The 27,865-nt window shown below is 48.4% G+C and overlaps 3 protein-coding genes across 4 annotated transcripts in view; all 3 read right to left on the bottom strand.

The window, feature by feature from the left end:
- Positions 1-22,694, bottom strand: part of LOC136485763 (putative disease resistance RPP13-like protein 1) — a 31,017-nt gene extending 8,323 nt beyond the window's left edge. The window contains exons 1-2 of one of the 2 annotated variants that reach the window (XM_066482605.1): positions 21,547-22,694; positions 21,240-21,390 (exon numbers count right to left, since the gene is read on the bottom strand). In XM_066482605.1, the coding sequence (XP_066338702.1) occupies positions 21,601-22,581 (981 nt within the window). In that variant the 5' untranslated portion in view covers positions 22,582-22,694 and the 3' untranslated portion in view covers positions 21,240-21,390; positions 21,547-21,600. Of the gene's footprint in view, positions 1-21,191; positions 21,391-21,546 lie in introns of those variants that run through there. The other variant, XM_066482604.1, reaches the window with a different exon arrangement.
- Positions 6,403-6,900, bottom strand: LOC136489700 (secreted RxLR effector protein 161-like). The gene has a single exon (XM_066486266.1). The coding sequence runs from the start codon at positions 6,898-6,900 to the stop codon at positions 6,403-6,405; it is 498 nt and encodes a 165-aa protein (XP_066342363.1).
- Positions 22,695-22,757: 63 nt separating the features above from the next.
- Positions 22,758-27,045, bottom strand: LOC136489699 (putative disease resistance protein RGA3). Its single transcript, XM_066486265.1, has 2 exons — positions 26,044-27,045; positions 22,758-23,246 (listed from the first exon to the last, which is right to left on the bottom strand). Exons 1-2 carry the CDS (start codon positions 27,043-27,045, stop codon positions 22,758-22,760), a joined length of 1,491 nt encoding a protein of 496 aa, XP_066342362.1.
- Positions 27,046-27,865: the final 820 nt, after the last annotated feature.

Here is a 27,865-nt window from a genome sequence, read left to right as displayed (position 1 = left end):
ATTTTTAGATAATGGATTCATTAATCTGGCCCCTCTATATACATGAAGGATATACACAGCCAAAGGATACAAGAGCACATAGACTACACCTCAACAAAGAGGAGAGGACACGACCAAAAAAAGGAACAAACTACAACCTCAAGCACATCCCTGCTTCCCGGCATCCACCTGAAACGGCCAGATTCGGCGAGTGGAAGTCGTCAAGTCACCGCCGGCCCTAGTGCGCCATCACTGCGAACCTCCGCTGGTGCTATCTTCATCCGCTTCAAGTGAGGGTGACGCCATCATCACTGCGAACATTATTGTTTGACCATGAAATTCATAGTTTTTTCTGATTCCATTATGCTAAATAATAATGATTGAATAGTAATGTTCACAAGATATATCAGATTAGGAAGAGTCTGCATCATGGAGGGAGATTTTCTTATGAAGTACTTGGAGATGGATCATCCTTGATATGGACGGATGTATTGCTTTTTTGGACTTTTGAACAATGGAGGATGCTGATTTTTCTTTTCTTAAAGTAGATCTTAGAGATAAAAAAATAAAACATATCTATGTAGAGATAGTACTGAATTAAACTTAAATTTCATTAATCCAGTGAAATAAAATGCCTAAGCATACTATCAAACTCAGACTATAAAAATTGTTCAAATTTGGTTATCAACGGCATTTAATGGAGTTAGTCCCGTCTCCTGTGTAACGAACACCTTGTAATGGTGTTTTGTCCTCTCAATGGCATTTAAGGGAACAAATTATCTATATGGATGGCAATTAAGGAAATAAGGCTTGTTCATACAACGGTAATGGCAATGAGGGGATCAAAAACTGGCAGTGAAGGAAGCCTATAACTTTTTATGGCAATGAAGGGATTGTTATATGTTTGAGTGGCAATTAGAGAATTCTCTCATAATATTAATGTTGTTAGGAATTCCATAAGTGTCTCCATGGTGGCATCAATAGTCTCATCGCATGCTGTCTAGTGACGGGACTCCTTTTAGCACCTCCACATTTGGGCAACCGATGATCCTGATTTTCTACAACCTAGAGAGGTTGTTGATCCTTTTGAGCATGGTGCAATCTTGTGCTGCAGTCCAGAGATCACTGATACTCTTGAGCTTGGGGCAGTGGGACACGTCAAGTGACACCACTGATTGGAAGCTGTGCACAGATATCAGGTTGGTATCCTCGTACAGGTTGAGAGGCCAAGCGACTAGATGGTGGCTGTGCTCAGCTCTGCTCTGTTTCTGCTCTGTTCACTGACATGTCCGGTGCTTCCAAAGTAGTATGAATGAACCATTATATTCCTCAGTCACAGCTCACAGTGAAGGCTCGTCCTGGCCATTTGCTCTGCCTCCCTCGGAAAGCAGAGGGCCTTGCATATATTGGTGCAATGCAGGCCACAAAGCAGTGGATACGGTGCGGCCGCGGTGATCGGAAAAAGCAGAGGAGAATCCCATAATCACCATGATATATATGGTGTTGTATCCCCCAACATTGAGGAGGCCGAGTAAGGTCGATCAAGAATGGTCAGGGATCATCATACAATGTTCATGCTACATGTCCGCTTGCTGTTTATTGCTGTACTACAAAGGATTTGATCACCACACTTTCAGTTCATTATAATACCCGGGACTACAGGCACAATACTAGTGTAAATATGGTGTTGATCACGTCAGCGTCGGTGATGTTGGGGAGCTCGTTGCGCTTCTTGGAGAAGCGCTGGATGTACTTCCGGAGGGTCTCGTTGGCCCTCTGCCTGCAGTTGCGGAGGTCCCATGAGTTCCTAGGCCGTGTGTACGTACCCTGGGAGTGGCCGACGAAGACGGAACGGAGGTCAGCCCCACAGCGGATGCTGCCGGGCTCGAGCTGCTCGAGCCATGCTCTGGTCAACTAGATAGGAGCAGGGGAAGGTACTGGAGCTGCTCGAGCCACGCTCTGGTCGTCCGACCCCCTGGCCCCCATGGTGAGGCGGTAGTCCTCGAGCCAATGGTCCGGGTTGGCCTCGCTGTCGTACTTGGAGATGTGCGTCGGCCACCGGAATCGCCTGGGGTAGGGTGTGGCCTGGATCGCTGCCCCGAATGCCAGGGGGCCGAAGTGATCCAAGGCGGCGCCCCCGCCCCTCCGCTCGGGAGTGCGGGACTGCGCCTGAGCGTGGCACCTGGCCTCAATGGTGTCACAGATGTCATGGTCGTCGCCGACCCGGTGGTGCGCGGGGGGACGCAGGGGCGAAAGCTCGCGCCTTCGCTCCTGCCGGGGCTTGGCGCCCCTGGTCCGTGGATGGCCGGAGCTGCTGCCTGAGGAGTCACCACCGCTTCCACCCATTGGTAGGGCCTAGAGAACATAGCGCGACGCCGGGAGGCGGAACTCTCGGCCTGCTGCTCAAGGGCGACATGGAGAAGCGGCCACGCCTCGTTCAGCCGCTCGTTTGTCTTCAGGTCCGGCGTATTGAAGATGTCCTCAAGCCGACAAGCAGTGGCCACCATGTTGTAGGCCACTCAAGGAAAGTGTAGGGTGCTGGGCCCCCCGTGCGGGCATCATCATTGTTGGCAAGAAGCTACGTGGCTTGCTGCTACGCAAAGTCCTGCCTTTGGCGCTCGTGCTCTGCCTCGGCGGCCCCTAGGTCCACCTGCTGAGTTCATAAGCGATCCGCCTTCTCTTGAAGGTAGTTTGCGCGGCTACGGGGACTCAAGTCTGGCGGCGTGAGCTCGGGCGCCTCATCGGCGGGTACCTCGCTGTCGATGTGGTAGCACGTGCGCGTGGAGCGTAGTAATCGATGTCGTCGGAGTCGTACTCCGGGCCGTTCCCCGAGAGGATCTCGAGGAAGGTGCACAACGAGGGGACGTCAGTCCCCGCGGCGCCAGAGAGGATGGCGCCTCATGGCTGACGAGGTGCTCTAGCTCCAGCTGGAAGGACGCTGCCGTATTCTGGATCCTGAAAGGCAGGTCTGGAGCTAGTACCAAAAGCGGTCAGGCGGCGGGAGCACCTTGCCGCTGGCAATCTGGTGATGGACGTTGGCCAGCATATAGAACACCTGGCGACGGCCCGATATGGTGGGGTATGGACCTAGACTGCGTTGGATCTGCTAGGCCAGGACCTCGAGATCTGCTCCTAGGAGGCCCGGTAGAGGGGGTGGCGCCAAGAGCTCATTGCCTGCCGGCGTGGCCCCGTTGCCGTAGCAGTCGGCAACATAGGCCAGACTCCCAAAGTTGAGGACCTGGCCCGGAGCGAAGGCACCGGCTGTGATGAAGAACTCGCCAGGGAAGCGAACACCGTCGTCTGGGGCGGTGCCTCTTGCTCCGGCGACGAGGCGGTTGGCTCTAGCTACCGTAGAGCCTGAATCGCAGTTGATGTTGCCCCCTAACTGGCGCGCCAGCTGTCGCGGGGTCGGAACCATGGCAAGCATTGTTGTTTGAGTCGGTGTCAGAGTACGTATCTCTGGTTTCTTAGGTGGACTCAAGAACACAAGAATCACAGAGAGGATGCAACGGTTTATCATGGTTTGGGCTGATCGGTGTCCTACGTCCAGCAACTGATAATCCTTATACTAAAGAGCACCCAAAATCGGGGGGTTCCAACAGAGGGTACAGGAGGAAGAGAGATTTGGTAGGGGGGTTAGCTCGGAGCTAATCCTGAGGTTGTCTCGCCGCCGATGGAGCCTTCCCCACATCTGAGAGGAGGAAGATGACAGGTGCGGTGGAGGAGCTCTTGGTGCCCCTCTCTGGATTGCTCTACTCTCGATGCTGAGCAGGAGCAGATCGATGAAGAATGGAATGATCTATCTGGGATCGCCTTCCCCCCTCTAGGATTCGACCTTACCCCTTATATATCGAGATAGGTTGGGTACATGGCAGTTTTGGGGTTGAGCCTTGGTCTACATGCGCCGGAGTCCAGGAGGGTCTTGCAACGGCGATCTATAGACCATGGCGATGTCGTGGAGCCAAAGAAGCCTTGGGCATCATCCGGCTGGCCTGTTCTGACATGCTAAGTGTCAGACTGTGTCGGCTTGGACCGGCCTCTCCCAGGCACACCTTCGGAAGTCTTCTTGGTGGCGAGGGAGGTTGGCTCGAGGGGCTAACACACGGGCTCGGAAGCCCCCAAGCCCCCCGAGGCCGAGGAGAGCTTGTCTTCTTGTGTCACGCCCTGTGCATCACCTTGTCGGGGGAGCGGTCGGCAAGGCCGCGCCCAAAGTGTTGCGTCGAGGAGCCCCCGAGCCTCGATGGCTCGGGGCGTGTCTTCTTTTGCCCGAACCTTGGCTGGCGTCGTAGGCCAGGAAGGAGCCAAGGATTGGGCTCATGTTCCCTGCCGATCGGGAGCCTAAGGATCGGGTTAGTCTCCGAGCCCTGAGCAGATGCCTTAGCGTGCTCAAGCTCGGGCAAGTTCCTTAGTCTGAGGGTGCGCGCAAGCGTACCCGATAGATATGGCCCCCGAACCCCAGTGCGATCCTGTAGTGATCGATCGGGGGTCTCTTTGGTCGAGAACCATAGATCCCGAGGCTTAACATACCCATATGTTAGGATCTCGTCACTACGGATATGATATTTTATATGCATATTAATGTATTAACCAAGTGAACACGATTCATAGGCTAATCTAATATTTTATATTAACCATCTATGAACGAACATTTGTAAGGCGGTTCAAGTTTTTTCTGTATGATTGAACGTTCTGTTTTTCTTTATAAAAAAAAGTAAGTTTATTGATAGATCCATAAACGTGATGGGTCCTGATATTTTATGTTGATATTAATATATTAACTAAAAGTGAACATGATAGATAGACCAATCTGCTATTTTGTATTAACTAACTATGAAACATACGTACGGCCATTTTTTGTTTTCATTAAAAAGATTTTATTTAGTATAATGTCATACGTGGGAAATTTTCAACAAATAAAATAGATCTAATGGTTGTGAATGGCTCAAGGCTTTTGATTTGATAGCCAGATGTGTCTGATTAATGTGAGATTTTCTAGCAATTTTCTTTTTTTTCTAACGCATCTGATGAGGATTAACATGGAGGCTCCGTTGGGGCCTCTAATTAGTAATAGTAAGATTTTAAGCCTTGTTCTAAATGGTATTCTAAAATAAACCCAACAAGCTTTTGTACATAAAATAACTCTTTTGACATTTGCCTGCCTCGGTCACACAGTAGAGAACCTTGCATATCTTTTACAGTTCGTTGGAAAAGTACCATTGGTACTTGCAGGTACTTTCATATTTTCTATTTTGTGACCAATTCTTTAAAAAGATTTTTTATAAATTTAATTTTTGCTATCAGGAGTATACTGGTAATTTTCCTTCAGTTGTTTGTAACACTAGGCCCACCCCCATGGATTCAGCCACACAGGGGCTCGTTTTTATTAGTATCGGGTTCCTGAAGCTGCCACCGCCGCCGCTCCTTCAATCTGTCCCTTTCCCGCCAACGGTGCTCCCTCGATCCGCCCCACTCCAGCTCCTTCTCCCACCCCGGTCTAGCACCAGCGACGACGTTGACTACCACAGTGTACAGCTACCTCTAATCAGCTCTTGCACCTCTTTTGCCCGCATGGCCGCACCCACCGGCGACCCCCTCCCCTACACGACAAGCGACGCCAGTCCACTCGGAAGCACATGGACCTGCTGCTGGATACTGAGTTATTGACCGACACACTTTGGATTGAATTGAACACAGCTTCAATGAAAGTCGAAGCTTCTGTTATCCCACTGGACCCTTAGCTCAGGCGTGTCGACCACTCACCAGTCTTGCCGACTACCGGCTCAGGTGAGTCGACCACTCATCAGTCTTGCCGACCACGACAAACGTTGTCCGACCACACACTATGGCTAGACGTAGAAGAAGTGAGGGAGAACAGAGCATACACACAGCAGAGACACCAGCGTTGGCCGGAGCCCTGTATAGGAGATGGCAAATCTGAACTCGCTCTTTACTGAGTTGCAGTGTCAAAAGTACATCTGCCATGTTGCTACAGTGACTAGATGAGACAGCAGGGCTGACTCTAGCGCCTGCCCCTGCTGTGGCTACAGTGCGGCAGGTGAGCCGTTCGACGCCTGTCCCTGCAGCAGCTACAGTGCCACAGTAGGGTACCTTTTCGGCGCCGCCTTCCCTTGCCGTGTGTTCACACAAGGGAGCAATAGATTATCTAACAATTCTTCCCCTAATCCTACTGCTAACCCTTGAACCCCTCCGTGCCGATCATCTCCTTAAGCTACGTGAGTCGAAGACGGCCGGGCGGCTACGTGAGGACGTCCGCGAGTTGCCGACCAGTTTCGACGAACTCGATGACGATCTGCCCTCCATCGACATAGTCCCTGAGGAAGTGGAACTTAACATCAATGTGCTTGTTCTGGACAAGGAGAACCGGATTCTTCGCGAGGGCGATGGTGGGCTGGTTGTTCACCATCAGTGCGGTGGGTGAGATTCCACACCTGTTAGCTCGCCCAGCAGGCGGCGCAGCCGCACAACTTGGCACGTCGCTGAGGCCGCCGCTACATACTCTGCGTCGCACGTATATAGAGCCACTACCTTCTGTTTCAGCGACAACCATAAAATTGGAGCCGATCCGAGGAAGACGAGCATGCCAGAGGTGCTCCGTCGTCCGTCGATGTCCCCCGCCATGTCTGCATCACTGAACACGGTCAGCTGCAGTCTACTTCTGCCGGTCTTGGGGAAGACGATCCCCTGATCCATCGTCCCCTTGATGTAGCATAGTAGCCGCTTCACCGCAGCCCAGTGATCCTCTCTGGGATCCTCCATGAAGCAACTGACGTGGCCCACGGCGAGCGCAATGTCCGACCTCGTGTGGACTAGGTAGCACAGACCGCTGACAATGCTTCGGTAGAGTGTTGCATCCACCTTCGCCGCAGTACTGGCCTTCGTCAGCTTCAGCCGCTCCTCCATCGGAGTCAAGCACGGTTGCACTTAGTCATACTCCTCCGCTCCAAAAGCTTCGACGCGTACATGCTCTGACCGAGCATGAGTGCCTCCTTCCCCTACCTCACCTCAATGCCCAGGTAGTAGGAGAGCAAGCCGAGATCGCTCATTCAAAAACAAGCTGCCATCTCGCGCTTGAAGTTGTCGATGTCCTCCGCACGCGCACCGATGACGATCAAGTCATCCACATACACACCGACGACCAGCTCCTCCTTCCCCCATCACCGCGTGTAGAGCGCGTGCTCAGTTGCGCACCTTGTGAACCCAAGTTCACCCAGCATGGCGTCAGGCATGGCGTCAAGTTGCGCAGTCGGAGCACCCTGTGCTCCTCTCCCTTGACGGCGAAACCTAGAGGTTGCCTGACGAAGACCGTCTCCGCCAGCTCGCCATTGAGGAAGGCCGATTTTACGTCCAAGTGATGGACGCACCAGTCCTTTGCTGCTGCCAAAGCAAGTAGCAGTCAGACAGACTCCATGCGCGCTACCAGCGTAAAGACTTCCTCAAAGTCGATGCCCTTGTGCTGGACAAAGCCTCAGGCGATGAGGCACGCCTTGTGCTTGACAATGGCCCCGTGCTCGTCCCGCTTGACGTTGTAAACCCACTTCAGCCTGATCGAACGACATCCTGGAGGTGGATGGACGAGCTCCCAAGTCTCGTTTTCCTCGATCGCCTTCGTTTCGTCCAACATCGCTCGTCGCCAATTTCCATCATGCTCGGCTAGCGCGAACGTGCGTGGTTCCTCTGCATTGACGAAAAGCAGCTCTAGATCATTGAGCAGCCGACCCGCCAGGCCTGAGGACCCTGTGCCTCTAACGATGTCATCTAGCCTGCGGAACCGCACCTCCTCACCGTCGTTGAAGGCATCCACGAACTCAGTGATGTCACTTGGAGGTGAGGCGAACTCGATCGGCGTCGATGGAGTTCCCTGTTCCGTCGGAGTGCTTGACACAGTACCTGGAGAGGTCGGCACCCTGGTTGCAGTGCTCGGCACTACTCCTGGACAGCTTGTCACCATTCCTACAGTGCTCGGCACTACTCCTGGACAGCTTGTCACCATTCCTACAGTGCTCGGCACCACTGCAGGAGTGCTTGGCACCCGTCTTGTAGTGGTCGGCACCAATGCAAGACCCCTCGGCTCTGCTATGGGAGTGTTCGGCACCCGTCGTGGAGTGATCGCCACCAGTGCAGGACCTCCCGGCACCACTCCTGGAGTGCTCGGCACCCCTCCTGGAGTGCTCGATACCTCCCCAGGAGTGCACGGCTCTATCGCTTGAGTGCTCAGCACCCCTCCCGGAGTGCTCGGCACCTCTTCCCCAGCATCTCCACCACCATGGATGACCAAGTGCTCGACGACGAAGGTGCTGGTGAAGCCGCAAGCTTCCCCCGTGCTCGGACTGTTCTAGTCCCAGGCCACCTTCTCGTCGAACACGACATCGCACAAGACAAGCACCTTGTCTCCGCGTGGGTCGTAGAGCCGGTACGCCTTGGTACCCTCTGCATAGCCCAGGAACCCCATCAGTGTGCTCCTATCCTCCAGCTTGGTGAGGATCGGCTTCGTCTTCCTAACATGGCCGATGCAGCCGAATGTCCGGAGGAAGGACACGCTCGGCTTGCACCCATACCAAGCTTCGAACGGCATCTTGCCCTTTAGGGCCTTGGTCGGAGCGTGGTTGAGGATGAACACTGCCGTGGTCACCGCCTCACCCCCAAACCTTGCCGGCATGCCCTTTGCCTTCATCATGGATTGAGCCATGCCGACCACCGTCTGGTTCCTCCGCTCCACCATGCCATTCTGTTGTGGCAAGTACGGCGCGGTGTGGTGGCACATCACACCCTGATCCGCGCAGTACGCAGCGAACTCCACCGAAGTGAATTCGCCGCCGCGATCAGTCCTCAACACGCGTAGTTTCTTGCCGCTCTTCGCCTCCACGTGCATCTTGAACTTCTTGATCGCTATCACCACTTCATCCTTGCTCGTCAGGAGATGCAGCCACATGTAGTGACTGCAATCATCCACGAGCAGGAGGAAGTACCGCCGACCACCATTTGTGGCTGGCGTGATTGGCCCGCAGAGATCACCGTGGATGAGCTCGAGAGCGTCCACCACACGATACTTGGCCGCCTTTGGGAACGGCAGCCTCCTCTGCTTCCTGGCCAGGCAGTTGTAACACAGTTCGTCTCTGTGCTCGATGTGGGGTAGCCCTCGGACCATCCTCTCCAGCCGACCAAGCGCGTCAAAGCTGAGATGTTCGAACCGGGCATGCCACAGCCATGGTTCCTCGGTGTACCATGCCGGTAGGCACACCGGCTGCTCCACCTTCAAGTCGAGCAGGTACAACTGGTTCTGGAACCTCTTCACCTTGGTAAGACGTCGATGTTCCCGGTCCCTGATCCTGAGGACTCTATCCTTGATCAGTACCTCGCTACCGCGTTCATCCACCTAGCCAATGTTGATGATGCTTGAACGTAGCTGCGGGATGTAATATACATCCGTTAGCGCGCGGTGCTCGCCATTCTGGCACCTGAAGATGATGGTGCCATGCCCTTGGATTGCCACCCTTTTGCCGTCACCGAACTTCACCATGCCGGTCACATCGTCGTCGAGCTCGGAGAAGGCTGCCTTGGACCCCGTCATGTGGTTGCTGGCACCAGAGTCCAGATACCACTGCTGCTCCTACTCACCGCCCACACGTCCGAGGTGGACTTGGGCGCATGGTTCATCGAAGTTGACAGCCTTCATGGCCTTCCCAGGTCCTTCGCCCACCATCACCTCTCCCTTCTCCTCGGCCTCGACGTCGTGTTGTGCATAGAACGTCGCCATCAGGATAGTGGCCTCATCATCATCGTCAGCTTGTGCTAAATGAGCCTCAACCTTCTTCTCCTGCTTGCGATTTGGGTGACCAATGGCCCGTCTTCCCGCAACGTTGGCAGACGTTGGGGTCGACCTGCTTTTTCTTCTCCAAAGAAGCCTTGCCGCGGCGCTTGCCATCGCCACCGCGGCTAGAGGAGGCTAACCTGGAGTTCCTCCGAGCAGCCCACTCCTTCTCAGTCAGCAGCAGTTTGCCGCTGTCCTTTGTTGCTGTCGCCTGCTCCAGGCGCTTGTCCACCGCCCGCAGACGGCCTGTACATCCTCAATGGTGAGGGTGGACAAGTCCAACATCGTCTCTATTGAGAGAGCGAACTGAATGTACTTTGCCGGCACGGAGTGGAGGTACTTGGAGACCCCCTCCTCTTCGTCGATGGTCACACCGTGGCTCTTCAGCTTGCTGATGAGTGTCTGCAGGCGGAGGGAGAAATCCTCCACCGATTCACCATCCTTGAACTTGAGGTTGGCGTACTCCTACTTCAGAAGTTGGGCCATTGCCTTCTTTGCGCGTTCGGAACCGACGCGTATCACTGCAATGGCCTCCCATGCCTCCTTAGCAGAGCTCGTCGCCCCCAACGGCTCTCTGTACTCCACCGGTACAGCAACAAGGATAGCCTCCAACGCTGACATGTCATCTTCTTCATTGTCGGTGCCCTTGTCAACAGCATTCTAGAGCCATCGGGCTCTGAGCTTGACCTTCATGGTCACCGACCACTCATCATTGTTGGTCCGAGTCAGCGTCGGCCAACTGGTGCCGCTGACCTCCCGCACCGTGCGAACAACGACCTCCTATTGTGGCTGGGCAGCCACAGCAGCACCGCTACTGTCGCCCATCTCCGAACCGTGCGTCATCGCCAGCGGTTAGTCCGGCGACGGCGTTTGTACGACTCCGATACCACTTGTTATCCCACTAGACCCTCAGGTCAGGTGAGTCGACCACTCACCAGTCTTGCCGACCACCGGCTCAGGTGAGTCGACCACTCACCAGTATTGCCGACCATGATAAACGTTGTCCGACCACACACTATGGCTAGAGGTAGAAGAAGTGATGGAGAACAGAGCATACACACACAGCAGAGACACCAGCGTTGGCCGGAGCCCTGTATAGGAGATGACAAATCTGAACTCGCTCTTTACTGAGTTGCTGTGGTAAACTATATATACAACTCTATCCATCTAGTCCTAGTACATCTGTCATGCTGCTACAGTGACTAGACGAGACAGCAGGGCTGACTCTGGCGCCTGCCCCTGCTGTGGCTATAGTGCGGCAGGTGAACCGTTCGGCGCCTGCCCCTACAGCGGCTACAGTGCTACAGCAGGGTACCTTTTCAACGCCGCCTTTCTCTTACGTGTGTTCACACAAGGGAGCTTGAGCCTGCACGCACAAGCAGGTCCGTCCTTTACTTTCTGCTTTTACAACAAGCAAGTGCATTCGCTAGTAGAACTGCAGGCGGGGCGCTAGGGCAGGTTGCTGCTGTCCCTCAACCCGTCTGCGCGTGTCGCCAACATTATATTATTGCGGGCTTATGCGGCCAGTTGTTGCAATCCAACTAGAGATACCTTGGATTCACTGGTGCCAGGTGACATGTACTCCCAAAGTAGTATGAATGAACCATTATATTCCTCGGTCACAGCTCACATCGAAGTAGTATGAATGAACCATTTGCTCTGCCTCCCTCATAAAGCAGAGGGCCTTGCTTATATTGGTGCAGTGCAGGCGACAAAGCAGATGTGGACATGGTGTTGCCACGGAGATCGGAGTGGGGAACTCCATAATGGCCATGATATCGAGGAGGCTGAGTAAGATCGATCAACAACAATGATTGGGATGCCTGATTTCATGATCAACGATCAGGTCACCATACAATGTTCGTGCTGCATGTCTGCTTTCGTGACCACACATTCGGTTCATTACAAGATCCACGGCTTCAGACCTATTACTTGTGCAAATATATATAGGTCCATTACTTCAAAAAATATATATATGGAGTGTACAAAGATACATGGTCAAGACTACAAGAGTGCAGGAGACGCCGCCGGTAACAATGATTTGGCAGTATGTTGACAGTCTGTATGTGAACAGAGTATGTGTACTGCATGAGTGCGTGCTGGAGACGAGCTTCTACCAAGCACATCTCACTCCCAATTGCCACTGCAAGCTAACATCATGTGGCTCTGCGTAAGGATCCTGGATCCCTGCATACATTAATTACACGGTCACTGCATAATGACACTTGAAAATACGTACTAAGTGAGAGAAAAATTATAGCTACAAATACAAGAGATGATAATAAACATACTTATGCCAGAATTGGAGTACAAGCAACAACTAATTAATAATCTGGAAAGCAACTTTCGGCATAGTGAAAGAATGCGATTTATTATTACCTGAGTGCATGAGCGATCATCAATGGAGCTGTGCTGTCCTCAGTCTTCCTCTGAAGATCCATCCGAACTTGTATCTGAATCTTCGATGCAGTTGATGTCGCGTTTTCCAATGTGGCTGATCTTGTCCCATTTGGAGCTACCTGGAGATGAGGAGGATTCGTATAGCTTCTTGTTGCAATCCAACTTGAGATACCTTGGGTCTACAGCTTGCAGGTATTCTGGAAACGTGTCCATTGTGGAGTCCTCCAGTACGAGGCTATCGAGTGCTGGGACACCTTCTAGAACCTCCAGCTTTGGGCAGCGAACGATCCTAATCTTCTGCAACATGGAGAGGCCGCTGATCTTCTTTAGCTCAGGGCAGTCAAACACGTCAAGTTTCACAACTGAAGGGAAGTTCTCCACATGTGTCAGGTTGGAGAGCTTGTACAGGTATAGTTCTCTAAGAGCATGCCTCTTGGTGCTGGCGAGGCCTGCTAGAAGACAGCTCAACTTGCAGTTATCGATTTGTAGTTTCTCAAGACAAGGCATGGCTATGGTAGTTTTGGCTCTGCCGTAAGGATCCTGGATCCCTGTATACATTAGTTTACACGGTCAGGGCATAATGACATTTGAAACTACGTTTTAAGTGAGAGAAAAATTGTAGTTACAAATATAGGAGATGATAATAAACAGGGAAAAGGTGAACGCAAGCACTGTTTTTTTCTTTTGTTCTAAGAGAATTGATTGTTAACAATTGTAGATGTCCTCTCGTCGGATGGGCAGGCTGTAGCCACACTTTGTCTAATCACCATATATTTTCGTCCAATGAAAGCTTTTCCTGCAATGAATCAGAGTACAAGCAATAATTACTAATATGAAAACCCACTTCCGGCCTAGTGAATTAATGCAATTTAACACACGAGCCATCTCCGATGCAGCTATGCAGTTAACAGTCTTGGTCTGTGTCTCATTCTTCGAGGCAGACAATCTTGTGCCTTCCAATGTGGCTGATCTTGTCCCATTCGAAGCTACATGGAGATGAGGAGGATTCGTATAGTTTCTTGTTGCCATCCAACTTGAGATACCTTGGGTTTACAGCTTGCAGGTATTCTGGAAGCGTGTCCATAGTTGTTTGGTACACCTTCTAGAACCTCTAGCTTTGTGCAGTGAACGATCCTAATCTTCTACAACATGGGGAGTCCGCTGATCCTCTTGAGCTTAGCGAAGTCAAACACGTCAAGTTCCACAACTGAAGTGAAGTTCTCCACATGTGTCAGGTTGGTGAGCTCGTACAGGTTTAGTTCTCTAAGTTCTCTAAGATTATGCCTCGTACATGTTATCTTTGAGCTTTTCAGTCTCGCCAGACACACCCAGCAACATGGCCACCTCTTGTATGGCCATGTCCGCTATCAGCTTCGTCACGTAGGGTGCCATAGCATCCAGGATGGCGGCCATGGCTCCAGAGGACGTCCTACGTAAACAAGTAACCCAGCACAGATTAGTCTCATCGGAATAGCTGCAAGCTCATTTAACTGGTCTTTCGTTATATTAATTGTAATGAGCAGCCAATGTAATTAGGGGCCAGTGTGCACGCACCAGATTAATTAAATCACCTTAAGATTAGCTAACTCATATCTAAACTGGATGCAAGGCTCATTTAAGGAGAATATATAATTAATGATTACCAAGTGACTCGATCTAAAATGTTAACCTACGGGGTTTGCAGGGTCTCATCCAAGGCATGGAGTGTATATAAATGTTGACGCTGGAATACGTGCATACAGATTGGCTAGCTAGCGAAAGCAAACATATACATATATACACATGCAATTGAAACAGTAGAGAAGAAACGATGCAAGCAAGAGGCATTATTATGCCTCTTCAAACACTACTGCAAAAACAAATTTGCGCAGCGTTGCGATAACACTCTCCACGGCGGGCTCCTATTTTTGCCCGCTGCGGTAAATCCCACGATTTACCGCGGCGGGCATTTTTTATTTACTGAGGCGGACACTTTTGCCCGCCACGGTAAATCGATTTACTGTGGCGGACCTCTTAATATGCCCGCCACGGAAAATACCTATTTTCCATGGCGGGCATATTAAGAGGTCCGCCACGGTAAATCGATTTACCGCGGCGGGCATCCTATAAAGCCCGCCTCGGTTAAGTCCGAGGCCCAGGGCAAGGCCCGTAGCGGGTACTGGTATAAAATGAACACTTAGGGTTTCAGTCCTCTTACCTCTCATCCCCCTCCGCCGCCCTACGCGCAACAGGTCCCCGTCCAGATTCATCGACTCCTCTTCCCCTTCGTCTCCGTCCGCTCCGCCCCTTTTCCCCTTCTCGTCGTCGCAACCGCCGCCCATCCGGGGCTTGGATTGGCCTTCCCCCACTGCTGGTGGTAGGCAAGGAACCCCTTCCGCTCTTCGCTCCGACGGATTTGCTCGTTCCGTTTGTCTCTGGTAGAATCTGTTCGCCTACCGCTGCCTCGAATCCGTTTGTCTCCGGAGCAGCGACGGAGCACTAATACTTACAATTTTCCGATGGTTTGTCATGTTCCCAGGTGGATGTGCCCTTGACTGCCCAGCGCCCGCCCGCCTGCCCGCCTTCCCGCAGCAGCAATGGACGACGGGGACCTGGATTTGTCCAACCCGGACACGTACCTGTGCCCGGCGCTCGGCACCGACCCGCCTAGCAGCTGCTCCATGGACAGCTACTTCGACGAGATCCTCAAGGACACAGAGCACCACGCCTGCACGCCGCCGTGCCCGGTATCTCTCTCTCCCTCTCTCTCCCACCCTCTCTCTCCTCTCGGTACCTCCCTCATCTCTCTCTCGTAGGCGAGGAGCTGCGTGGCGCGCAGGGACGGGTGATCCACACGGCGGCGGATCCAGGCGGCCGCGTCGAGTCCCTACAACGTGGATCCACACGACGGCGGATCCAGGGCGGCCGCGTCTACTCCCTGCTCCCACGACGTGGATCCACACGGCGACGACACAGATCCACGGCGAGACGGCCCCAACCTGCGGCAATGGCGCAGATCCTGCGAGGATGACCTCCCCGGCGGCAGATCCGGCAAGGTGGAGACCCCGGCGGCGGATCCAGCGAGGTGCGGTGGCGCCAGTATTGGGTTGTGAATGAGCTCGTCAGTGGGCTCGAGAATGGGCTCGCCGGTGGGTTCCTGGGTTTTTTTTGTTTTTTTTAAAACGTTTAACCGCGGCGGGCATCCTAACGTGCCCGCCGCAGGAACTCGATTAACCGCAGCGGGCAAAGCGGTCCGCCGCGGGAAGGCCACGATTTACCGTGACATTTTCACGCTGGCGGACGCGTTTGCCCGCTGCGCAAAAGCAAAATCGTCCGCCGCGGAAAACGTTTCTGTACTAGTGAAAGAAGAAGATTTCTGTGGCAACGGGAGAGGACGGAGTAGCAACCTGCTCAGCTTCTGACTCTTGAGGATGTGATTGCCGGTGACACAGGCAAGGTGACAAGTGCGTATGGTGTGGCCGTTATGTATAGCTTGCTGTAGGGAGGTGCACCTGAAAAAAACAGCGCCAAAAATAAAGGAGACAAAGATAGATACAACGCTTGCAACACACTCTAAGGATTTAACATGGAAGCAGATATGCCCAGCATGCAGGTGGATGGAGCTCCAGAATGAATACTACTAGTAGGAAGGCGAGTTCCGTATTTCATACACGGCAAGTTATGCTCTGCTTGCTGATTGGTGATTTGCAAAGTTCCTAATTAATTGAGTTGTTTTACATTGCAGGGTCCGTCCTCCCTTGCCCCATTCTTCACCCTTCCCTTCAGATGCTCAGTGTTTTTTCTCGTCTGAATAAAAAATTTGGTACGTGGCTGCTCCTGCTCTCATGTTATGTCTGCTGGGTATGTATAATATAATAATAATAATCTGCCATGCCAACACAACACATTGCTTTTGGATGACAGACACTGAAATAAATAAATAAAGATTTACCATGGAATGGATGCATATAATATACCTAGTGCTGCAGTCTCACCGGCCTCTCCAGCTGTTTATATCAGCACTTAGCTAATTATATAATATTATCTGATGGCCTGCCGCCCTGTGTGGCCCGGAAAAAATGGAAACTTTTGCTTCCTCCTGAGCTGCAGTTGAAACTATGGCGTCGTCCAGCCCAAAGGCCAGCTGACATCCATCGAGGCCGGCACGCTTTACTTTATTTCTTCCCAGCACCTCGACCACGCACCGGCTTCTTGGCTTGTCATGATTTGGCGGTAGCTGGTCGATCGTGTCTTTGCATGTGTCGAAAACTGAAATCTGCCTGCTAGAGATGATGGATGAGCCACCGCTCCCTCTGCATAAATAAAGTTCGTTACATCAGAACTCATAGTAAGAGGTGCTGCACACGCAAGAGGATTTGATTCCATTGAGCTGTTGTTTCTGTTACGATTTCCTTCCTCTCAAAGCAGAGGATGTGTATGTATGTATATTGGTGCAGGCTACAAAGCAGAGGATTAACATACAGTGCTTGCTGGGCTCAGAATAAATTATCTCCCCAAATATACGAACACAAGAATAAATATGAAACATGCTAGTGCCAGAGTCTGAACAAAATGACTATCCAGCACTCTGCTTCACCATGTTATGACTCCAAGCGCCATCAGCCCAAGGCAATCTGTTGTACAGAGTCCTCCGTGTCTCGCTAGAAGTGAAATGTGACCAAAGCAGGGGCAAGCAGATGGTACGAAATAGCCCAAACATATTGCAGGTGCTCTGCTCAGTTTCTGCACAAACATAGTACATGTGAACAGATCAAAGAGTAAGTGGATCAGGTCAGCGTACAGTACATGTTGCTGCTTGCTGTTTGTTAGTGTACCACAAAAGATTTCTTCGCCACACATTCGGTTCATTGACTTGTGCAAATATTGGTCCATTACTTCAAAACAAGAAACAATAATATATATATGCGGTCTACAAAAAAAAAAAGAATACAAGAGTGCAGGCACATTTTCCTGCACCTTCGCCGCCGGTTCACCTTTCCCTGTTTGACGGTATGTCCACACGAACAGAATATGTGTATTGCTACTGTGTAAAAGAGACGAGCTTCTACCAATCGGATCTCACACTCCCGCTGGCCACTACGAGCTTCTAACATCCAGGATTCGTGTGGCTCTGCCATACGAATCCTGGATCGCTGCATACATTGGTTACACGGTCCATGCATAAAGACACCTGAAAATAAGTACTAAGCGGCACGTAAGTACTATACTACGACTGTACATGTTGCCAACTTGCCATGATGGAACGATGACTCTCCTTGCTCTCCTTTGGAATCTGTAGCTCAACTCTGATTCTCTGTGAAGCCAAGGAAGCAGGCACTGTGGATCTCTGTCAAGAGCTGGTAAGACTAGAGCATGTTACTTGCGATATCAAAAAGTGCAGTACATAGCTGCGTCATTTTGTCTTGAGAATCTACTTTAATCTGGCCTGCTGGAGTCGAGCTTGTCAGATTCCACCTCCAGCTGCTACTGCTTTAGCTGTTGCAAGTAATCTATCCGCCTCCATTTCACTTTCGTCTGTGTTTTTTCTTTTTCTTTTTTTTGTGCGAACCAGGTGTGCCCAAAAAGGCATGCCAAACCCAGCAGTCATAGGAGGCAACAGCTTAGAGCATGATAGTGGGTACCTTATAGTCACCACGGGTAAATTGTCCCTTCCATGCAACTGGGCAATTTCCCCATCACCAATGCATGGAATCTAGACTTCCCAACATCCCTGGAAACCCTCGTGCTTCTCCAACTTGAAGTAACCGTTGGATATCCTCACCATTAGGTCTTCTAAGATATTTCTCCCCATATATGTGTCTAATACCTTGAACAAACTTGATTACACACTCTAAGGCTGTGGTTTCAGCAATTCCAAATGCTTCATCCATAAGGTCTGCTGGTGATCCATATGCTAACATTCGGAGGGCAGCCGTGCATTTTTGCAGCGGTGAAAGACCAACCTTACTGAATGCATCTCTCCTTAACTGAAAATACGGGGACCAATTTTCTAATGCTTCCACAATTTGTAAAAATATGTGCTTTCTCATCCGAAATTTGCATGTCCTTTCCTATCTTTTCCATTCTAACCTTTTTCCTTTGATGCTTCTGCTGTTTTCTCTAGTGCACTTGCTCTCTTCAACATAGCATCGTGAAACAAAACCATGTCTTCATCTGGCTGCGAGCCAAGGGGAGGTTATGGTATGGCCTTTCCCTTTCCTTTTCCTCTCATCCTAGCTTTTGCTTTCTTCTGCCCCTCTGGGCGTACTTTTTTGAATGTCTCCCCCTTATCTGTGTCTTGGTTGGAAGATGAAGTGTATGCTCCAGATTCATCTACTTTTGTCCTTTTGTTCTTCTCTGAACAATCCATAGCAGGTATATGCTTCTATACCATTTGGGTTCCTTCCCCAGAATCTTCCAGACATATTCAAGCGTAAATGGCTTTTTCTTGTTTTTTCTTTTAAATGCAACACGTGCTTTGTCCATCAGCATGTCATCAGATTCCTCACTACAAAAGGTCATTCGACCATAGACCCCATTGAACTTAGCAACAACTGCATTAATTCTTCCCCAATGACTTTTGAACTATCCTTTTGACCTTCTTCTTGCACCTTTGGCCAGGCCCGAATGGAACATTCCTACTATCTTGTTCTAGTAGGCCTCTCTGCTCTGATTTGTGCCACGAATTGGATCTACTGAATGCTTAATCCAAAGACTTACAAGGCGTAGGTTCTCGTCCTCAGTGTAATTAATTCTCACAGCCCTCCTTCCTTCATCAGGGCTGCTGGCACTTGAATCTTCCTTTTCTTCATCTTGCTCCAGCTCTCTTATTTGCGATTGCAGGGTTGCTGAATCTAAGCCATGCGAAGATGCACCACCAGCAGTACCTACAAACATTCTACCTGGGAAGTTAAAGTTGGGTAGTGGTTGAAAACCTTGATAACTTGGTGAACACTGGGCATATTGTTGGAGGTTGCCTACACCACCAAAGGGATTCAAGTTGTGCATGGCATGAGTAGGTTGACTATGTTGGGGATAATGGGAGTGATTGAATGGTGGTGGTGGGGTGGGGAACTGAGTCTGGTTGAAAGTGTTGGTGCGAAATTTGGCATGTGCTGGAAGCATGTGTTATCTGCTCTTTGATTTTCTGGGATCAGTGGCGAGCAACCTACCAAAACTTCCCTCTGAGGGCTCCATATGAACTAAGAAATATGAGTATTGAGTTGTTTTGATTTTGCTTCTCTATTTTTGTGTGGTTGTTGGGAACAAGGAGGCAGGGAAAGATTGATGGGAGCAAAGGAGGAGGCCGCTGGGAATGAGGAGGCGGGGGGATTGTTGGGAGGAAGGAAGCAGGCTGCTGGGGCTGGGGCTCCTTTTGAAGAAGCGCTGTGCTATAGCAAGCAACAAGGAACACTATTTTTTTTAAGGCAATGGTCAAGTGACGCTGCATTTCACTTGATCATTGAAATCTGAATGCTCATCAGCTCAAGGCAGTTGGAACCGTTGGAGCTATGTCATGTGTCAGAGTGATATATTTTTTTATTGCAAAGGGGGCGGGTTCTATATCTTGGACCTGCTCCTCCATCGAAACCATCCCACACTATAACGTACCAGGTTCCATACATGCATTAAATGCATAGAACCGGCTTCGACACACACACTGCCGATGCTCTAAGCTGGCATGTTTTGTTCGATTCCATTCCATTCCTTGTGTACATACACACATAGGGCGTGTGCGAGGTTTGCGCCGAGCCCCTCACCGTGATGGAACTCCTGTCCAGAGATGAGTTGGGGCCCGCAGGGGGCATAGGCGTGGATCCTATGTTGCTGGAGGCGCTCATTCAGCCGCCTGCGCCAACATCGGAGTTCCTGGGTAGCGACGAGCAGATTATGGGCCCTGCAACACAACAATACACCCTATCTGCTCTTGGGCCTAGTAGGGGGTTCAGTGGATCCAGCCTTGATCTGGATTTTCCTTCGGGCGGACCGGACTGTGCTTTAAGGCCCAGCTCACACACTTTGACATCTACGCAGTCCAACCAGGCGTGTTTGGATGGGCCACCAGGAGGGCAGTCTCTCGTTAACTGTGGCTGTTGTTAATCCGTTACACTATTTGGCCATAACTGAAGAATCATGCATAAAGATAATTGAAAAAAATAAAGTGAGTACTAAGCGGTACTGCATAAAGTAGTACGACTGCACACTGCCTTGTGAGCCAAAAGTAATAAGTGCTAGTTACCTGAATATCTACGTGATTTATTTCTGATATGGCCATGCAGCAATTAATCTTCATCTTCAGTGATTGTACTCCCTCCGTTCCAGAAAAAAGACCGTTGTTTTAGGAATGAATCTGGACAGGTGCTTGTTCAGGTTCATTTTTAAAACAACGGTCTTTTTGGGACGGAGGGAGTAGTCGATAGTGGGCGACTCGATATGGCTCATCTTGTTGTACTCAGATGAGCTTCTGCGTGTTCACAAGGACTCATAAAAAAAATCCACTCAGTGTAGTTGTCATCCAAGTATCTGTTTGCTTTACAAGAATGGGCTGGGAAGAACAAGATCATTATGTACATGCTACTTTTTTCTTTTTCACAAAAATTATGTACATGCTACTTGACGGATATCTTCTTCTACAAGTGGAATTATGAATTGGTCTGTCGGGCAATACAGGGTGGCTTTTATTTTTTTTGGTCATTTTGCTTCACAAGTTTTGTTTTTTTAGACGATTTTGCTTCACAATGTTAGAACGACCGATTTAAGACAAAAAGAATGACGGACAAATAATGTCGATTTGACCACCAAAGCCACCACTCATCTGTTATCCACAACTCACAAGGAAGGCTCGTTCTGGACATTTGCCCTGTCTGCGTCAGAAAGCACAGCACATCATAATCACCATTATGGTGCTCCCATGTCTGCTCCCTGTTTATTACAAATCCTACAAATATACATAGGTCCATTACTTGTACAAATATACATAGGTCCATTACTTCAACAAAAAAACATACATAGTAGATGAAATATAGAGGCCCAAGTAATACAAGAGCGCCACCGGTTACAATGATTCCTCAGTATGTCGTTCGTAGGCCTCTGTACACAGTCTGGGTGTGACCCACCCACCGGCAGCATCAAGCAGAGCAATTGAGCAAAACAGAGTACTGGCCGCTGCAAGCTAGCAGGATGCGGCTCCGCGATAAGGATCCCTGCATATATATTAGTTACATACAGGATCAATGGATAATGATACTTCAAAATTGAGTGCGTATTAAGTGGTACTACTACGTAGTAAGTACTATGACTGCACATGTAGGTGCGGTGCACTGCACTGTGAACCAAAAGTAATGTGGAACACTTGTTACCTGAAAATATTAGTACGTGATTTATTTCTGGTATGGTCGTGCAGCAATTAGTCTTCATCTTCTGCGAAAGTAGTCGATAGCGCATGACTTGATATGGCTGATCTTGTGGTACTCACATGAGCTGCTGCCTGTTAACAAGGACTTGTACAACTTCTCGTTGCATGTCAACTTGAAATACCTTGGGGTTACTGTTGTCACATATTCCGGAACTGTCTCCATTGTGCGGTCCTCCATCTCCATGCTGTCAAGTGACGGGATTCCTTCTAGCACCTCCACATTTGGGCAGTATGCGATCTCGATTTTCTGCAACTTGGAGAGATTGCTGATCCTTCTCAGCTCCGGGCAGTCGAATACTTTAAGCCGCACGACTGAAGGGAAGTTCTCTATATATGTCAGGTTGCTCAGCTTGTACAGGCGCACATCTCTTAGAGCATGCCTCCTGCTACTGGCGAGCCCTGGTGGAAGACAAGTTAGCTTGCAGCTAAGAATTACGAGCTCCTTGAGTGCAGGCATTGCCATGGCATCTACTGTTGCATCCTCACCCTGCTCCTCCCATTCCCACTCCTCCCATTCGCACAAGCCATCCAGATGAAGAGTTGCCAGGTTAGGAAAACCTACTACTGATCCAGTAGTGACAATACCTCCACCAACTGCCAAGGATGAGGGTGACTGGAACTCAGGCCCAACACTCTTGATAGCAGGTGCGTCAATAATGGCCAGAGTCTCCAAACTAGGGAGCTGGCACAGACCGTCAGGGAGTTGGGTGCAACAACAAAGTTTGTCCATCCTTAAAATCCTCAGGCTCTTAAAGCCACATGTAGCTGGAACCATCATCCAATTTGGTAGCCGGCTACCAAAGTATCCTTCCATGCTTAGATGCCGTATGCTGGATGGAGGGCTGAGCTTCTCAATTACCTCCTCCACTACTCTCTGCTGCTTCTGCTTGTTGGTTTCATCCCTCAATCCCATGAATCCGGTGCTACTCCAATGTAGTTCCAAGTAATCAAGGTACTCCTTGCTACTAATAATGGCCATTCCAGCCGACGAGCTAGCAGGCACATTTTCTAGACCATGTAAAGAAAGCTTCCTAAGCTGGGACAGAGGCCCTATCTCTTCCAAGCTGCACCAGCCCGTGCCCCCATTCTTGTCCAAATGTACTCGGAACCCTAAAAGTGTTCTTAGATTTTTTAACTGACCAAACCCCTTGGGTATTAAAACATTGTCATGGGAACCATACATGACAAAGTTTGCATGGTGCATGAGTATGGAGCGAGAGCTGATTCTGGTTCAATAAGATTCCTTGTGACTAGCTCCTGGTAATACCTTTCTGCTATTTCTTCTAGCCAATCATCATATGAACTACTGCTTCTGTCTGGTGGATGGATAAATCCCTCACTGATCCACATCGGACCAACTTCAACTTGCCTAATAGTTGTACCTTTAGGGAAAAGTGAGCAGTATAGGAAGCACTGCTTCAGCTGGGGAGACAAATCCTCATAGCTCAAGTAGATCGCGTTGTCCAGTTCCTTAGGCAATCCAGCTACTGACCATGCATGATGCTTCAAAACAGCCTCCCAATCACCTTCGCTTCGGGGCTTCGTACTTAGCAGTCCTCCCATCACTTTGATAGCAAGTGGTAAACCTCCACACTTACTGATAATTTTCATCCCGACAACTTTCAGGTGATCTGTTCCATGTACCTACCAGCACAAACAACCATTTCCACTCATAAAACATATTTACAATATTTAATTTGTAAAATAATGGTAAGCAGTTAGCCGATTTGTTATACTATATAATCTTTTGTATATGCTGCCCCGCCTGCACGGACGGAAGAAGCTAAAATGGTAAATACTCCCTGTCACAAAAAGAGCAATTATGGGATTCGTGCTAGCCGAAATAGCTCTAATGACAAAATTTTAATAAATAATATTAGCATTTATGTCTCCCTACAAATTTATTATGAAAATATATGCTGTAATAATTTAATGGCACTTACTTTGTATCGTAAATGTTAGTAGTTTCTTATATAATTTTGATCAAAATTTAAATTACTTGACTTCTTGGGAAGTGAGAATTGCTTTATTTATGGAACAGAGGGAGTAGAAAGGTTGAGTTTGGAATTTGTGGGCCCACCTCACATTGGGAGCTGTCCATGGCAGTTCTGCCCAATGCATTGGCTGATTTGTTGATGGACGCTAAATTTTTTGTTCCATTCAGTTTGCTACCTAAATTTGCCTACATCGCACATTTAGGTTGACAAATCGATGACAAATATTTTTGTGCAACTTTTCACAACTGAATATTTGACATGGAAAATTTTGAGATCCAATCAAGCATGCCTTAAATATGCATAAATTCCCAAAATCAAATTATGATTTAGTGGCCAATCTTACATGTAGATGGGAGAGATGAGTAATTTATTGGAGACTTATAAGTGACCTTAGATTATGTTTAATACTAAAAAAATATTGAAGCAAATTTAAAGGTACATTTATTACCTTTTTATAGTCGTACAAGTCGATAATTTAGATGCAGATGTTTATGTTACCTAGATTATTTTTACTAATGAAAAATATGGGTAATTTAGATGCATATTTAGGTGTTACTTTTGTTATTTTCGTGATGATAGAGAAGGATAATTTGGATGCATATTAGGGGTTTTCTTTAGGTTATTACTAGCAAACATACATGTGCATTGCAATGGGAACTTTGTCATGTAGTTAGATTACTCATGTAGTGCTGGATATCTATTTAGTAATCACTTCATGTGTTTCAATTCATCTAAAATCAAACTCTATATTGTGCCTTGAGACATGCTATATTTTTACTCATATGTGTACCGGAGGAAACTCTCAACAATTATGTTATTTGTTCCATTTCATTTTGGAATCGGGCTATGCACCATGCCTAAACACTTAATTTGTACGGACATAGGTAAATGTGGTGGACCATGGTAACACTTTTGTATTCCAATTTGTTTTGGAAATAGACTCTGCATCATGCTTAGACATCCTACTCTAACTTGTACACAAATGGAACAGACTGAGTCTGTTCGATCCCATCGGGCAATTGTGATTGATGAAAGATAAAGAAACCTTTTGGTCTTTAATATATGAAAGAAGGCCCGTGCGTTGCTACGAAAGAATGCCTAAGAGTTTTGAAAAAAGATGTGTCATTTGTCCGGACAAGCTTTTAAATAAAACAAAAAATGAGAATTATTTTTGAATCACGAAAGCAATAATTAATACAGTTTCAAGGGCATCACTAGGAAGTTTTTGGTGCCATTATCCAATGAGAGTGTGTAATACTCTGCGTCTAGAATTTTCTTATTTGACGCAGTTCCTCAAGTGCAACGGACCTGCATACACTAGCACCTCTCTTGCACTTCAGTCCTCAATTTGTGTAAAAGGATTTAACCCAAAGATGCTATTTTTCGAATGACAAGACATCACCCTAATAAATATATAAGGTGGTAATAAACCCACCAATTGTAACTGCTCATGTGCCACATGGGCCAACAACAGGCATCTAACAGGCTGAGGTGTTACATTCATCTCATGAAGGGCTGATGTCCTCGTCAGCTCACCACACACAGCAGATGCCTAGAACCACCCCTTGGTACACCCCTCCCTGGTCACATGGGCCAACAACACAACTACATGCTTCTAACGGGCTGGTGTGTTACACAATGTTCACCATGTTTCCAATGAACCATTATCAAAACTTTCTGGCACTTTTGTGGGATTTAACTTGAAAATCATTCTCAAATATGTGTTGTTTAGGTTATCATTGTGGATGTTGTCTTTAGGATCTCTTAAGCTTTTATGTCTTGTTGCAAGGTGGCTCCTTCCATGTAATGGGGGTCATTCCCTAATATATGCTATTTTTTCTTAATAGGTGAATATACAACTAGAGTTTCAACTTAAGATATATGCATAGAAAATTACAATGACTAATAATAGAATAAACGATGTAGTCCATGACAACGTAGCTCATCATGGACTATAACCATTGCGGACACATAGTTTTGTGATACAAAAAGGAAGAAATAGTGAATATTGATGAAAACATATAGATTACTTGGTCAAATTATCACACTTCGGTAGAGGTAACATAGTATCTATATGGTTATTATGTATAAAGAATAAAAGAGAGACAAAGGGCACAAAGACAAGCAATTTGATTAGATATAGGTACTAAACATTTCCACAAACTTCTAAGACTTATATCTCAAAGGTTCAAACCTGTATAGGTGGACACGTAATGGATTAGTGTGGATCATTTTGATGCATATTCATGAGTCACTTTAGACTCAACAACAAAGCTCGATAATTTGGATACGTACTTATGGCTTTACTAGGAGTTGTATATTGTAACTAGTTTGTAATACCATAGTTTTCTAAACCTGCTATGTCAAAATAGGCCCTGAATAGATAGAGTTAAGGGAATAATGTGCATTAAACTGCAAAATAAATGGTATATGTGTTTACTAACTTGACCAGGTGTTGGCGGCAACTGTTTGTTCAGCAAGGACCAAGCATCATCTTCGTTGAGTGGGCTGACATGATGTTGGTAGAAGGAGGCTCCGGTCTGTAGAGCTAGGTCTTCTAATCTTGTAGTGATTAGCACCCAATTGCCTTGTTGATTTTTACTTGCATTTCTGACTGGAACACTAAGCACATTGCTCCATGATACATTACTCCACACATCATCCAGGACCAGGAGAAACCTACCCATGGACAAGGTGTTGGTGAGCCTCCATGAGAGGAGGGTCTTGTCTTGCACCCCACCATGGACTCCCCCAGCATGCTCAATTGCTGTCCTGAGAAGCTCAACCTCATCAAAGTGTTGGGTGATGCTTAGCCATATCTTCACTTTGAAGTGTCCTTGGACGGTGGTCTCATTGAAGATCTTCTGGGCCAAGGTGGTTTTGCCCATGCCTCCTGTGCCCACAATGGCCACCACTTTGATGTCGTAGTGTCCATTGATGGTTAGCATTTGAGCAAGCTCCCTTGTCTCCCTCTCAATTTTCTCACCAACAATAGCTGACTCAACAAACTCAGATGTCACCTTCTCTCCAGTGGACATCCTCTGTTCTGGGTGGGATCCTAGATTGCTGAAGTTGAACTTGTGAGCCTCTTCATATATGTTGTCCAGCCTCTGGTTGAGCTCCTTGATGCGGCTGCCTATCTTGTGTGCGAACACGGGATTCCGTAGGCAGGAGAGCAATGGCCGGCAGCAACCTGGAGCCTTTTCAACCGTGCTGCTACCTTTCGATTCCCTCTGCTTGTCAGCTTCGATTTGACATAGGTCTAGGATGTCAGTGGCGTCATATATGGCGTTCTTGAGCTTCTGAACCCATCTTTGCACCCTCAATTCAGTGATGCGCTTCCTCTCAGCGTCAGCAAGGAAGCATTTGATACTTTCCATGTTGTTCTCTAGCTTCTCAATATCGCCAGATATGCCCAGCAACATCTTCACCTCTTTTGTTGCCATGTCGGCTATCAGCTGCATCACATAGGGTCCCATAGCATCCAAGATTGCGGCCATGGCTCCCCCAGACGTCCGTCCTATACATATACAAGTACATCAGAATCATACACTTGTTTCATCAGAACAACCACTAGATCATTTATTCTTTTGTGCCACTTGTACTAAATCACCTTATACTAGAGCCTCATAATATAATTTGGATCATGATAAAATTTTTTTCAATCTAGATCTATTGTTTTAAAGTGAATTAGGATTTGCCAAGGGATACTAGACGTTTAATATGCTTACTCACACCAAAAGGGCGAGCAGCTGGGAGTTCAAAGATCGAGACGTTAGTATGCTTATACTTACACCAAAAGGCGAGCAGCGGGGAGTTTAAAACTAACGCCGGAAAAGAACCAGCCTCGCTCTAGCTACCTATTTCGCTCATTCTTTTTTCCGTTTTTTAGAAGGATAGAACTGGCAGTTAACATGTAGATTCGCTACAGATACATTTTACAGGCATGATCCTGCATTAATGTGAATAGAACATGCATGCATGTATAGCTAGCTAGAGAAACAAACTTCTCCAAGTGGATCTCTACGCACCGCTTTATCATAAAATTTAGAAAACATAACAAAAAGCCAGACTCCTATGGACTCTCTAAAGCACTCTCCATCTCTTTTGCAATCTAAAACCACCCTTCTCACTCTCCATCAATAGAGAGGCTACGCTTTTGATGAAAATGGCGAGGCTACACTGCTCTCTAAATTCAAGATATGGTAGTTCTCTCATGAAATTTTCACACAAGAAAAATGGTGATAAGGTATTACAGTATACAGA

Source organism: Miscanthus floridulus, chromosome 10, assembly GCF_019320115.1.
Source record: "Miscanthus floridulus cultivar M001 chromosome 10, ASM1932011v1, whole genome shotgun sequence".
Classification (NCBI taxonomy): Eukaryota; Viridiplantae; Streptophyta; class Magnoliopsida; order Poales; family Poaceae; genus Miscanthus; species Miscanthus floridulus.
Note: the sequence above shows the minus strand (reverse complement) of the source record. Positions and strands in the feature narration are given on the sequence as shown.

Excerpts from the sequence above, each read along its gene's own strand:
- LOC136489700 (XM_066486266.1), bottom strand. The coding sequence starts at position 6,900 with ATGGAGGAGCGGCTGAAGCTGACGAAGGCCAGTACTGCGGCGAAGGTG.
- LOC136489699 (XM_066486265.1), bottom strand. The coding sequence starts at position 27,045 with ATGGCAACAAAAGAGGTGAAGATGTTGCTGGGCATATCTGGCGATATT. Across the intron at positions 23,247-26,043 it reads TGCCGCCAACACCTGGTCAA|GTACATGGAACAGATCACCT; the intron begins GTTAGTAAACAC and ends TTGTGCTGGTAG.